General features: G+C 32.1%; 2 protein-coding genes across 2 annotated transcripts; both read left to right on the top strand.

Annotated features, from left to right (window-relative positions):
• Positions 1-1026: 1026 nt before the first annotated feature.
• LOC116133688 (nuclear pore complex protein NUP107-like) lies at positions 1027-4591 on the top strand (the record flags this gene model as incomplete). The annotated part of the gene is given in 9 exon segments (XM_031419372.1): positions 1027-1130; positions 1235-1332; positions 1335-1422; positions 1717-1891; positions 1999-2153; positions 2345-2543; positions 3282-3423; positions 3538-3698; positions 3838-4591. Coding segments are annotated over 9 exon segments (1200 nt in total), but the record flags the coding sequence as incomplete, so codon positions are not given.
• A 5036-nt stretch (positions 4592-9627) lies between these two features.
• LOC116133648 (receptor-like protein 13) lies at positions 9628-14388 on the top strand. The gene is made up of 3 exons (XM_031419332.1): positions 9628-9778; positions 11747-11899; positions 12115-14388. Exon 3 carries the CDS (start codon positions 12434-12436, stop codon positions 14288-14290), a length of 1857 nt encoding a protein of 618 aa, XP_031275192.1. The 5' UTR covers positions 9628-9778; positions 11747-11899; positions 12115-12433; the 3' UTR covers positions 14291-14388.
• The last annotated feature ends 1050 nt before the right edge of the window (positions 14389-15438 follow it).

Raw genomic sequence — 15438 nt, 5'->3', positions numbered from 1 at the left:
CCAAGAGTGATAATTGGAAAAACCGGAAACGAAATCCTCAAATTAAAGCGAACGAATAGAAAAAAAATAGAAAAAAAGAATGGGTTGAAATCGGGGCATGATTTATGGGAAAATGTTTATTTTTGCTTTGTCTCAGCTTATTCATTGGTTGTCTTGTAGTATGTAGTTGTGAATTTGTCTTTTTTTTTACTAGTATATTCCATATTTTGTTTGGTCTCTCTCTTTTCTTTTGACTGTTCTATAATTGGTCAGGGGAAGAGGTGGAATTTTTGAGGTTTAGAATTTAAAAAGTTTTTCTTAACTCTCTGTACTTTGTTTTGTAATCATTTTCAAGCATGCCGCATGTGCAGGAAAAGGCACTCAGCTTCAAGCATATCCCCTCACCAACAACTTTCAGTTTCGAAGATCAATGAACCCGCGCTGTTAAATAGTCTGTTAAACTATTACACTAAAACTTATTGTGTGAGTTCTAGGAAATGCTGGACTGATTGCAGAAAATGTTTATGCAGATTGACATTTATCTTTTGAGCTTTTTTAGACTGCATATTTTTTTCCTTCTTTTCATAAACATTTTCGTGTTGGTCTTCCTTTAATTTTTCTGCGAAAAACTCTCTGAAAAACCTTTTTATTTCTGGTTTATTCATTTGTTTTAGGGGAGGGGATATTTTATCAACAGCAGGCTTTAGATAATTTAAATCCTAATCTCCTGAGGATATATATTTATATTAAGTTTATAAGTTCCTGTACTGGTGTTTCTATTTTTGATTGAATGGTAGACAATTGTAGAGAGTATAAGGAAATTATTCAAAGAAGCACATTTGTTTTTATGCAGGAGATGCTGTGGTTAAAATTATATTCTTTTTGCTCTCAACTGCTCACTTTCACATTGTTTGTGGTTTTTCACCCTGCCCATAGCTCAGAGTAGCATTTTTCAGTATACATTTACTTGAATTTGTGTTGTGCAGGGTTAATGCCTATACAAGATCTGATTTTAAGGTTTGAAAGATCATGCCGGAATGTATCTGAATCNGTGTGCATGTGAAATATAAAATCTTCCTCTCTGCTATGGAGTATTTGCCATTTTCTCCAGGAGATGATTCAAAAGGCAGTTTTGAAGAAATTATTGAGAGGTAGTTATATGTTTTCTGAAGCATATGTTTTCTTTCTCGAGGTAGTGGCAAAGTCAATGAGGATTTTGATGAAGAGTTGATGTATTTATGATATAATCTAAGAGGGTTTTGTCAAGATCTCGGGAAATCAAACTTGGGAAATATGACAAAGTAACTGATGTTGCAGAGCAGCATCGGCTGCAGAGTCTTCAAAAGGCTATGGTAATCAATGGTTATGCTTTACACCTCCATCCACCATTGCTGATGTTGCAGATATCAGTGCTAAACTTCTTATGCGAGCATTGATGCGCAGGTAATTCTAGTCCTATGTTTGTAGTATTAGTGTTTAATAATCTCGAAACTTTGAGTAGTTGCAATAGTTTCATTAAAATGGCCAGTATTAGGTTGTGGCAGTGCTTACTGGTTTGAAAAAGATTGTTATTCTTATTGCATTCAAATCTTCAACACTCATAGTGATGAATCATTTAAAGTTGTTCGTTTTTGTTTCTCCCCTGGTTCAGAAGGTTCTCTCTAGTGCATTTTGGTTATGCATGCTTGAAAAGCTCAAATTAGAATAAACCCTTAGTGCATGTTTATTCACTTTCAGATACAACATATTATTCAGGGAGTTTGCTTTAATTTCTGTGTTGAGAGTGCCAGCAATGCCTATAGGTGCATATGCATTACTTAGTTTCCTTGCTGAACCTTTGAAGCAGCTTTCAGAAACTCCTGATACACTTAAGTGTTATGTTTCTGAGAATCTAAAAGAGTTCCAGGACTGGGTATGCTTCATTTTGTATGTGTGCTGTTTATATTTTGAAATTTGGTTAGCATCTGTGATCTGATTATTTACCTATGAATAAAAATATGTATTTTCTAATTTATGTAGAGGGAGTACTATTGCTGTGATGCAACGTATCAGAACTGGCTTAAAATTGAATTAGAGAATGCTGATGTCCCTGAACTCTCATTTGAGGAAAAACAAAGAGCCGTTGCAGCAGCCCAAGAGACACTGAATTTATCCTTAGTATTGCTTCAACGTGAGTAACATTGTCTATCTCTATTCATGTACACTTAACAAGCACATGCTCAGACATGGAGAGATATTAAATTGACAAGATATTGTTTTGATTGTGGTGGACTTATGCTCCTCATGCCCTATTTTGTTCTATGAACTTTATGGATATATTATTAGTTCTTTGATATTTGATGATTTAAATTCTTAATACGGGAAGAGAAAATCCATGGTTGGTTTCCCTTGAAGACCATATATATGAATCAACTGAACCATTATTCCTTGAATTGCATGATGCTGCAATTCTCTGCCTGCCTACTGGCGAATGTATGTGTCCTGATGCCACCATATGTGCTGCAGTAATGAGTGCTCTTTATTCTATAGTGAGTGAGGAAGTTGTGCTAAATCGCTGATTAATGGTATGTTTATTATTGTTGTGTAAAATAAAAATTGGAAAAAGAAATACTTATATGCCTAGCATAATGATTAGGATATTTGGGTACAATTGTACAGATACGTTTCTTTGAGTTCAGGTGTTAATTGAATATTTCTATATGAAGGATGGCTTTGGATTTCTGTCATGCAATGTTCAAGTTCTGGATGTAAACTGTGTTTATTATTATTAATTATTAGTTACAGATTAAAGTTCCCGGGCAAAAAGAAAAGGGATTTGCTTACTTAATGATGGATCAGCACAACCTTAATGTGATGATCTTATTTATTGCAACTAGATCTTCTTTAAGTAGGTATTCTAGAGAAAATCAATTTAATGAGAAGATTAAGAGAGAAAAAAAGATGTAGAATTTTGAAAATATGTTAAGAATAGGATCTTTTAGTTATCTAATCTTTTATTTCTTCTACCCAGCAGCCTTCTTGTGTGGCTTTGTTGCTAGGATAATACATGAGTATTATTATTGGAGAACTATAATCACGGGGCACAAATTCATATTTTTAATAGTCACACATGAACCTTAAAGAGGGCAAGAACGGAGAAAAAACCATCTTGTTTTCGCAAGAATTGCAGGAGTGGAGTTTGACAAGTACTCTGTAGCATAATGAATGTTTATTTTTATTTTTATTGTTTTATGTATCAATGTTTCTGGAGGTCTACTTCATGATATATTTCCCTTTGTCCGTGATTAAATTTTTATGTTCAGGTGAATGTTTCTATTTCATCGAGCAACAATTACTGCATCGAGGTTGTGCTTCGCTGTTTGGCAGTAGAGGGTGATGGACTTGGGTCTCATGACCTAAATGATGGTGGCATTCTTGGTACTGTGATGGCAGCTGGCTTTAAAGGTAAAGAATACTACTGAGGCTACATTTCTGGCAAGCATGCATTTGGTTGCAACTGTGCTTGTTTTATGATGGTATTATTTAAGTGCTTATTGAACTTGTAATCATTTAATGCAGGGGAGCTTGTTCGGTTCCAACCAGGAGTTACAATGGAGATATGTCGATTGGATGCTTGGTATTCAAGTGAAGATGGTTCTTAGGAAGGTCCAGCGACATATATTATACGGGGACTTTGTCGTAGGTGCTGTCTTCCAGAAATCATTTTTCGCTGTATGCAGGTACAGCTTTTTCACTCAAAGAAGTCCCTTATTCATGTGTGATTTGTCTATTTTAATATATAGAAACATTTTCATAGATATTCTCTGTTTTTTTCTATATCAACAACTTTCAGCATTTTGATTATTCACTCTCTTGTAGGTTTCTGTTTCACTTGTGGAGCCGGGTAATGAACCTGAAAGCCATGATGAGTTGATTGAAATTTGGAGTAATTTATGACTTCTATGACTTACACATTTGTAGACTTCTTGCCCCATTGGAAAATCAAGTATTGAAATCGCATTAAGTTTCGAGAGTCAAAATGTTTGAGTCAGTGTTCATGAAATAGATGTTGATGAGCTGTGACCATTGGTTTTCCACAACTTGAACCTTTTTTCCATGATTTGGTCATACCTTAAAATTTTTGTGTCGACTTCTTGCCCCATTGGAAAATCAAGTATGGCTTTTTTCCATGATTTGGCCCTACCTTAAAATTTTTGTGTAGACTTCTTGCCCCATTGGAAAATCAAGTATGAAAATCACATTAAGTTTTAAGAGTTAAGATGTTTGAGTCAATGTTCATGAAATAGAAGTTTATGAGCCGTGAGAATTGGTTTTCCACAACTTGAACCTTTTTTCCATGACTTGGCCCTACATTAAAATTTTTTTGTAGACTTCTTGTCCCATTGGAAAATCAAGTATGGAAATCGCATTAAATTTCAAGAGTCAAGATGTTTGAGTCAATGTTCACGAAATAGATGTTGTCCTTGACCCATAAAAAATATTACAAAGCACATGAGTAACATTGTCTATCTCTATTCATGTACACTTAACAAGCACATGCTCAGACATGGAGAGATATTAAATTGACAAGATATTCTTTTGATTGAGGTGGATTTATGCTCCTCATGCCCTATTTTGTTCTATGAACTTTATGGATATATTATTAGTGCTTTGTACAGATATGTTTCTTTGAGAACATTATAAGAAACTTGTTACTTTGGTTGACCTTGACTCATAAAAAATATTACCAAGTATTGTTTTTGTAATTTATCTTTAAAAATGATTAATAATTAACTTCATTTCAAAAGTGGTTATGCACCTATACCTTTTCATGTATATTATCTGGATGTATATAAATTAAAATTTAAGTATGAAGAAATTGATTCATTGAACAACACACTATATGACAATATAAAAATAAAATTAGTTAATTAAATTAGTTACGGTAGAGCAAGCAGTCTCAAACTGAGCAATTTGATTTTTCTAAGCTAATTGCAGTCAATGGGAATTTTCCTTCCACAACAGTGGAGGCCAACACTAATTTTGCCCTTAAGTAAGTATTCTAGAGAAAATAATAGGAAAATAATTTAATGAGAAGATTAAGGGAGAGAAAGAGATGTAGAATTTTTAAAATATGGCATGTTTGAAAATATGTTAAGAATAGGATCTTCTTTTAGTTATCTAATCTTTTATTTCTTCTACCCAGTAGCCTTTCTTGTGTGTCTTTGTCGCTAGGATAATACATGAGTGGTATTGTTGGAGAACTATAGTCACGGGGCTTAAATTCATATTTTTAATAGTCACACATGAACCTTAAAGAGGGCAAGAATGGAAAAAAGACCATCTTGTTGTCGGAAGACTTGCAGGAGTGGAGTTCGACAAGTACTCTGTAGCACAGTGAATGTTTATTTTTATTTTTATTGGTTACGTATCAATGTTTCTGGAAGTCCACTCTATGATATATTTTCCTTTGTCTGTGATTAAATTTTTATGTTCAGGTGAATGTTTCTATTTCATCGAGCAACAATTACTGCATCGAGGTTGTGCTTCGCTGTTTGGCAGTAGAGGGTGATGGACTCGGGTCTCATGACCTAAATGATGGTGGCATTCTTGGTCCTGTGATGGCAGCTGGCTTTAAAGGCAAAGAATACTACTGAGGCTACATTTCTGGCAAGCATGCATGTGGTTGCAACTGTGCTTGTTTTATGATGTTATGGAAAATCAAGTATGGAAATTGCATCAAGTTTCAAGAGTCAATGGTATTTGAGTAAGTCTTCATAAAATAGATGTTATGACCGTGACAATTGGTTTTTCCACAACTTAAACATTTTTTCCACAACTTGGTCGTACAAGAATAAAAAACCATTTAGAAATTGAAAATTGTAAGAGCTAATACCTCCAAGAACAAAAAACAATAAAATTAAGTAAGAGGGAATAAGATAATTTGAGCTTACTTCATACACAATGGAAACAAGGATATAAACTTATAATAAATCTTTGGAAAAAAGCAGCGATCTATCTCATGAATACTAATCTGTCCAATGTAATAGGATTAAAAACCTAAATTGAATTGTTCATCAATTATAATTGAAGAAAACAATTAGGTAGAAAAAGATTTCTAGCAATAATGTATAGAGGTTTTCTAAGAAACTTGTTACTTTGGTTGACCTTGACTCATAAAAAATATTATGAAGTATTGTTTTTGTAATTTATCTTCAAAATTGGTTAAAAATTAACTTCATTTCAAAAGTGGTTATGTGCCCATGCCTTTTCATATATACTATCTAGATGTATATAAATTAAAATTATTAAGTATAAAGAAATTGATTCACTAAACAACAACACACTATATGACAATATAAAAATAAAATGTTTTATATAATTTATTTAACAATATAATATTACTAATTAAATTAGTTACTGTAGAGGAAGCAGTCTCAAACCGCGTAATTTGATTTTTCCAAGCTAGTTGCAGTCAATGGGAATTTTCCTTCCACAACAGTGGGGGCCAGCATTAATTTTGCCTTTATTGACCTCTTCTATGTCCTACAGCAAATGAAGTTGTTAGATATGGTAGAGGAAGCAGTCTCAAACCATGTAATGGAAGCAATCTCAAACCACGTAATTTGATTTTTCCAAGCTAGTTGCAGTCAATGGGAATTTTCCTTCCACAACAGTGGGGACCAGCATTAATTTTGCCCTTATTGATCTCTTTTATGTCCTACAGCAAACGAAGTTGTTCACTGAAAAGGCAATACTTCTATGTTTTTAGTCTATACAATATTGAGATCCAATAATATTATAAATAGCACAAAGCTAATCCCTTAGTAGTCATAGAAGCAACGCCATTAGTGTGTTATTAAGAGATGGGGTTAAAATGTGTGAGGATGTGGTTGATGTTGATTTTGATATTTATTTCTTTACAAGCATGGAGGATTGAAGGGTGTTTGAAGCAAGAGAGATCTGCTCTCTTGCAACTTAAACATTTCTTCAATGATCCTAACAGTCTTCAAAATTGGTTTGAGGGAAATGGAAATTCAAACTGTTGTGATTGGGAAAGTGTTATTTGCAATAACACAACGGGTAGAGTGATCACTCTTTTTCTTGGAGCTACAAGAAATCTAGAATTAGGAGAGTGGTATCTAAATGTTTCTTTGTTTTCTCCCTTCCAAGAATTGGAGAGACTTGACTTAAGTTACAATCTCATAGCCGGTTGCGTTGAGAACGAAGTTTTTTCCATCCTCACTTTTAAATAATGAAATTTTACTTCCATGTCTTTATTAACAAGAATTGCTTGTAGGTTTTGAAAGATTATCACACTTGACTAATCTCATGGATCTCGACCTTAGCAACAATATGTTCAATGACAGCCACGTTTTATCAGGTTTGAGCCAACATTCATCTCTCAAGAATTTAAGTCTACATTATAATCGGTTTAGAGAACTAAACCATTTTAATGGTAATGTTCTTTTAAATGACATAACTTTTATTATCATTTTTATATTTAGATTGATACACAAAACTATGTGCGGTTATTATTATTACTATTATTATTGGACTGATTTCAGTTTCAAGGTTGAGTAACTTGGAGTCTTTGAGCTTAAGCAGTAACATGTTCAACAATAGCATATTATCATATGTGTCTACTCTCTCATCATTAACGAGACTATCTGTGGATGACATTGGATTGAAAGGCATTGTTGATCTTCAAGGTAAGCTTGCTTCTCATCTTTAATTTCTCTCATGTATAAAAATTTATTTTGTATTGAAGGCTCTTTCTCTCTCTTTGCTTTGTCAAACTAGAGTTGGAGATATTGCAATCAAGTAAATTAAAAGCTCTAAATAAGATTCTTTCGGAAACTTTAGTTTACTCAGTCCAAACATCTTCTTCATTTTCTCATGGTTTTAGCTNTTGGAGTCTTTGAGCTTAAGCAGTAACATGTTCAACAATAGCATATTATCATATGTGTCTACTCTCTCATCATTAACGAGACTATCTGTGCATGACATTGGATTGAAAGGCATTGTTGATCTTCAAGGTAAGCTTGCTTCTCATCTTTAATTTCTCTCATGTATAACAATTTATTTTGTATTGAAGACTCTTTCTCTCTCTTTGCTTTGTCAAGTAAATTAAAAGCTCTAAATAAGGTTCTTTCGGAAACTTTAGTTTACTCAGTCCAAACATCTTCTTCATTTTCTCATGGTTTTAGCTGACTTTATAATTAAACTCTTTGACCAACACAAAGAAGGTAGAGTAGTTAGCAGAAATGAGATTTGCCAAAAGGGATAAAACTTATATTCATTTAGGAAGACAATATTGAAGGCTAGGGATATCTAGAAGTAATTAATGTTGGCTTAAGGAAAGTTTTTAATTAAGTGTTGATGATAAAAATGTTTTAATAGTATCTTATCATATCTCTAGTTGGTCTTTCATCATTAAAAGACTTTCTCATTGCCTTCAACGAAATTAAAAGTCTTCTTAAATGCTTTTTTATTAGTTTTAATCTCTCTGTTTTAACTCTTGCCAGAATTGGACTCATTGAGCAACTTAGAGGAGTTGTACATGGGCGGAAATGAGATTAAAAAAATTGTATTCTCCAAAGGTATTTATTGATGGTTAATGATATTTAAACTTACATTTCTTATCCCTTACCAATATTGCTCTGCTTTATAAGACACACAATAGCACACACGTACTAGGTATTTTTATTCTAATTATTAAATCAAATAAATTTAAAGAACTTTATTTTTCAATATGAGAAAGCATTGAAAATATCTGTGTTGGAATACTTTCACAAACACACAGGTGAAACAAGTTTGAGGAAGTTGACTTGGTTTAGTCTAAGAAATGTGAGCATTAGTGATGGAAGCAGTCTCTTACAGACATTGGGCTTATTCCCATCCCTAAAGTCTCTTGAATTCGAGTATAACAACTTTAGTGGAGCAGTTACTACTAACGGTAAGTTACAATAATATTGAAAATAAGTACATTAATTTGTTTTGCCTCTAAATTATTGTCATAATTACACAATAACTTTCCTAAAATTTATTCTGCCTTTTCAACATAGTAGTAGACTTCATCTTCTATTATTCTACTTTCCATATAAACTTTCTTCGAAGCATTGGAGCATTTATGTCACCTAAAAGTTTGCATAATTTGTAAATAATGATCAAGAAAACTGAAAAGTGGAATTAAAACTCTAGTCTAATGCATTCATTGACAAAAGACAATTTTTAGGATTCATTCCATATTATTTACAATTTCCACAAAATAAAATGAAAAAAAAATTGAATTTTGTTTTTTATTAAAGGATTTGATGAGAATTGATTAGTTGTATGAATTGAAAATTGATTTATAGATCATTTATTTTTCGAAACACTAAGGATGTATTAATTAAAGTTATTTTTTAGTCTAACCTTTTTCTCTTTAAATGTACATTTTCTTGTTTTCACACTTATTTAATTTAATACAACTTTATTTCTCTTCTTTCTTTATTAATGTAATTTTATCTTCTTTTATTTTTGTATTTAAGATTTTATTTAACCTTGCTGAATTTTTTTTCTAGGTTAGCCCCTATACCATATTGAATATCCTTTTCAATTTAGAATATCAAATAATTGGTGTAGATTATTGAACAATATTTTATCTACTTTTGTGCTTTTGTAGAGTTGCCTTCGTTCAAGAATCTGACAGATTTAAATATTTATAATACTGTTTTTCACAACAACTTTCTTCAAATGATTGGGGGTATGACTTCTCTTCAATCTATTGAAATTGATTATAGTAACCTCAGCATCAACGACACTCTATTTGACCAAGGTTAGTAACTTCTCCTTACAAGTAAAATTTATAATTTATAAAAAAAATAACAATGTCTTATATATTGTTATTTTTTAATTATAAACATTATTACTACACTAAAGTACCAAATCTTTTAATAAAAAAAGTAACAAGCCTCCCATAAGAAGTATATATATATTATTCAATGCATATAAAATATGAGGAAAAATATCTTATATATTGCAAATAGAAAATATAAGAAAGAGATATGAAAAAAGAACTGTTTTACTTTCTAAGGAGGCCCTATCTGATTTGCCAAGGTGCTTGAGCCCCCATCAATTTTCCTAAATCATGGGCTTTTCAAGCCACTACTGGCCGTGATGCATTAAATAAAAGTATGCTTTTTAGCCTTTTTTTTTTTTTTTTTTTTTTTTTTTTTAAGGTTAACCCTTATATCATATTTAAATAAGGATATAAAAGTAGTAAAATATTTTATTGAAATTGGTTCTAAAATTCATGGGTAAATTTTAGTTGAAATATCCTTTTGGGAATAAAGTGGTCCCATGAAAGTCTAAAAAGGTGTTGTTTGTTTTTTAGACTAAATAAAAAGTACGGACTCCTCTTTAAGAAATTGCAAAGCAAATTGTAACCAAAATTACCTTTCTGTTAAAAGCAACAAAATGTCAAAATCAAACTAATTAAGAAATATTAGGATTTATGATCAACTTAAAAGACCGTAAAGTCTCAGATGTCTCAAAGATCTCTTACAATTTTTAAATACTCACATGAAATTGTCAAAAGCCTTTTTAAAACTTTGAAATATACATACATATTTGTATTTAAGATTTTATCTAACCTTGCTGAATTTTTTTTTTTTTTTTTCTAGTTTAGTCCCTATACCATATTGAATATTCTTTTCCAATTTAGAATATTAAAATAATTGGTGTAGATTATTGAACAATATTTTATTACTTTTGTGCTTTTGTAGAGTTACCTTCATTCAAGAATCTGACAAATTTAACTATTTTCGGCATGGTTTTTTACAACAACTTTCTTCAAATGATTGGGGGTATGACTTCTCTTCAATCTATTGAAATTTCGGATAGTGACCTCAGCTTCAACGACACTCTATTTGACCAAAGTTAGTAACTTCTCATTCTCCTTCTCCTTACAAGTAAAATTTATAATTTATAATTAATAATTAATAATGTCATGTACATAAATAAACATTATTATTGTACTAAAGTACCAAATCTATTAATTAAAAAAGTAACGAGCCTCCCATAGATATATTATTCGATGCATAAAAAATATGAGGAAAAATATCTTATATAATGTAGAAAGAAAATGTAAGAAAGAGATATGAGAAAGAACCGTTTTACTTTCCAAGGAGGCCGTCCACTAAAATGCCAAGGTGCTTATAGCTCAAATCAATTTTCCAAAATCATGGGCTTTTCAAGCCGCTACTGGGCAGTGCCGTATTATGTAAATTTTAGTTGAAATGTCCTTTTTGAGAATTTAAAGTGGTGCATTGTTTATTTGATTTGGTAAAGTTTGAGAGGTCCCATAGAAAGTCTAAAAAGGTTGATTTTGAGACTAAAGAAACAAAGAAAGATGGAGACTAGATAAAATGTATGACTCCTCTTTACTGGATATCCAACCACACATTACAAAAGAAATTGCAACCAACATTACCCTTTTGTTTAAAGCAACAAAATCAAACTAATTAAGAAAGATTATGATTTACGATCAACTTAAAAGACGGTAAAGTCTTAGATGTCTCAAAGATCTCTTACAATTATTAAGTACTCACATGAAATTGTCAAAAGTCTTTTAAAAACCTTGAAATATACATATATATTTGTATTTACGATTTTATTTAACCTTGCTGAATTTTTATTCTAGTTTAGTCCCTATACCATATTGAATATTCTTTTCTAATTTAAAATATTAAAATAATTAGTGTAGATTATTGAACAATATTTTATTACTTTTGTGCTTTTGCAGAGTTGCCTTCGTTCAAGAATCTGACAAATTTAATTATTGACAACATTGTTTTTAACAACAATTTTCTTCAAATGATTGAGGGTATGACTTCTCTTCAATTTATTGAAATTTCAAGTAGTAACCTCAACATCAGCGACACTCTATTTGACAAAGGTTAGTAACTTTTCTCTCTCCTTACAAGTAAAATTTATAATTTATGTATATAATTCTATTAAAAAGAAAAAAAAGAAATAGCACACATAGCTAGTATATTTATTAAATTTGTGCACTACAATAATTATTAAGCATATTGATTAAGTAACATTTGCATGACTATTATTACCCTTGTGCTTCATATAGTAACTATTAAGGAACATTTTTTATTTCAGGAATTTGTAAGATGCTTCATCTTCAGCACTTATACATGTGGGACAATGGTTTAACGGGCACCTTGCCTTGTTGTCTTGCAAACTTGACTTCCCTTCAATATCTAGATATCTCATACAATGATTTTACGGGTACCTTGCCTTGGTTTCTAGCAAACTTGACTTCCCTTCTATATCTAGATATCTCATCAAATAATTTTACGGAAATATCTCCTTATCTCCCCTTAAGGTGCTGACATCCATCCAAGAATTAAGCCTTTCAGACAATCATTTTCAAATCCCTGTTTCCCTTGAACCATTTTTTAACCACTCAAAGCTTAAGATGTTCTATGGTGATAGTAATGAAATATATGCAGGAATTGAGTCACAATATCTGGCCCCAAAATTTCAATTAAATGACATCTCATTATCCAATTGTGGATATAATGGTTCATTTCCCAAATTTCTCTACAGTCAGCATGACTTACAAGTGGTTGATCTCTCTGACTTTAATTCGAAGGGAAAGTTTCCAGTTTGGTTGTTAAACAACAATACCAAGCTCGAAAGGCTTTTTCTAGCTAATAATTCTCTTTTAGAGCCTTTGCAATTACCAATTCATCCTCACATGTCTTTGCAAACATTAGATATATCCATCAATTCCTTCCATGGGCATATTCCAACGGAATTTGGAGCTTATCTACCAATGCTACAAACTTTAAACATTTCTAGAAATGCTTTAAATGGTAGCATTCCCTCTTCGTTTGGTGACATGAAGTCGTTAAGGTATTTGGATCTGTCTTACAATTTGTTGACTGGAGGAATACCTAAGCATTTGGCCATGGGTTGCGTCTCATTAAAAGTCCTTGCATTGTCAAACAATAGTTTGCAAGGTCAGATATTCCCTGCAAATTTTAACTTAAAAGGCTTGTTATATTTACAATTGGATAACAATAATTTCACTGGAAAGATCCCAGATGGTTTGTCCAATTGCTCCTTGGAAGGGTTGTATATAAGTGGTAACCATCTTGTTGGCACATTACCGAGGTGGTTAGGAAATCAGTCATCTTTGGAGGAAATTATCATGTCAAAGAATCATCTTGAAGGTCCAATCCCATTGGAGTTTTGTCAACTAGAAAGTCTTGAAATATTAGACCTTTCAGAGAACAATATTAATGGGAGTTTACCGTCTTGCTTTCCACCTTCCTCAATTAAACAAGTTCATTTGTCAAAAAATAAGTTACAGGGAGAACTAAGTGATGGATTATCCAATAGTTCTTCTCTGACAACGCTAGATATTGGATATAATCACTTTGAAAGCAACATTCCCGATTGGATTGGTACACTTTCGAATTTAAATTACCTTATCTTGAGTAAAAACGATTTTCAAGGTGAAGTGCCGATTCGTTTGTGTAAGTTAAGTCAATTACGTTTGATAGATCTTTCTCACAACAAGCTTTCTGGGCATATCCCTCATTGTTTAAATATCACAACAGTCACTGTTGCATCTGATTATGTAGCTATTTTTGAAAAGCTTGAAAATGTGCCTCTTACAAAGGAAGAAACTGTAGAGTTTACAACGAAGACTAGATCTTACTCTTACCAAGGAAGAATTCTTAGCTACATGTCTGGAATTGATCTCTCCAACAATAAGTTAGTTGGTGTGATTCCTTATCAAATTGGAAATCTTGTCGGAATCCATACACTTAACCTCTCTCACAACAACTTGACAGGACCAATCCCATCGACATTTTCAAATCTCAAGCAGATCGAGAGTTTAGATCTTTCATACAACAATTTGATTGGGAAAATCCCTCCCCAGCTTGTTGAGTTAAATAATTTGGCTGTTTTTAGTGTGGCACACAATAATTTATCAGGCAAACTCCCTGATAGGATTGCACAATTTGGAACCTTTGAAGAAAGTAGCTATGAGGGAAATCCATTTCTTTGTGGACAACCATTGCCCAAAAGTTGCAATGCAATTGAATCACAACCAAAAGATTCAAGTATTATTGGAGAAGACAATGATTTCATTGATATGAATGTCTTCTATATCAGTTTTGTTGTGTCCTACATAGTTATGCTCTTAGGGATTGTTGCAGTTTTGTTGATAAACCCTTATTGGCGTCGTAGATGGTTTTATATTGTTGAGTTGTGCACAACATCCTGTTACTATTTTGTTGTAGATCATCTACATAAGTGATTTGATCATGAAATAGTTAGTCGGATTATACGTAAATATCTTGCAAAATTGCATGTTTTGATGTTCTCTTCATGCCAAATGTTTTGTAATTTCAAATAATGCATTTATTAATGAATAATGTTAGTGCTTGAAGAAAGCCTACCGAGCAATACTTTAGATGACAACAAAATTTAGAGATTTTATCTTATTTTTTATTAATGAATTATATTTTCGTATGACTGATGGGTGACAAAATTATGAAATCTAAGATGTGATGATGTTGTTTTTGGCGTTGAAATCATGTGTTTAAATTGAATTGACTATACATCTAATCTCGCTATGGAATATACCAAATCAATTGTTCATCCTCTTTCTAACATGTTTAATTTACTCAAATTATTATATTAATTAATTTCCTGGATCCTCTTTGAAATATAATTTTATTGAAGAAACCCTAGATTCCACTGTGTAAATCCTTATCCCAATCCTCTTGATTATAATTACAGGATTTAGATGAAGGTTAATAATCAATAATTAAGAATTTAATTTGAAAAAATCTGGCTTACGCAGTTATAAACTTACACTTGTATAATTAGTCAAGAAATTTATCTAATGGAATTCTTCAAACAGCATTGCATTTCGACAGAGACTCCTTGCATCGGTGATTGTTTAATCCTGAGATGGGAACAAGAAACCCAGAAACTCACATCGGGTTTCAGATGAAGAAGAATAAACTTTAAAAGATGAAAACAGAAGATAAAGTCAATAATATGAACAATGTCAGACGAACAAGACAATAAACTTTAAAAGATGAAAACTACTCACAAATAGAGGTTGAAAGTTCCAGTCATTTTCAATAACGACTACGTTTTCGCCAACGCTTCTTTTAATTCCATCTTCAAAATCCTTGTTCGTACTAGTTAAGATCAATTCCTTTAGAGAAGTTGTCATATTCTCCAACCCAATTGACTTCTCCAGTTGTTTGCAGCATCTAATCTCTAAATCTCATAGGGCAGGCTTGGCTCCTTTGTCGATAGTCCATTCTATCAACTCTGTTAGCATCCATAACTTCAATACCTGGAGTTGGGGAAATATACGGCTGCCAATACGACAATGCATCTTTTTCCCCGAGTAGGAATTAGCGAAAAGCCTGAGCACTTTTAGGTGTT

The sequence above is a fragment of the Pistacia vera genome, unplaced genomic scaffold (genome assembly GCF_008641045.1).
Source record: "Pistacia vera cultivar Batoury unplaced genomic scaffold, PisVer_v2 Contig272, whole genome shotgun sequence".
NCBI classification, from domain to species: Eukaryota; Viridiplantae; Streptophyta; class Magnoliopsida; order Sapindales; family Anacardiaceae; genus Pistacia; species Pistacia vera.
Note: the sequence above shows the minus strand (reverse complement) of the source record. Positions and strands in the feature narration are given on the sequence as shown.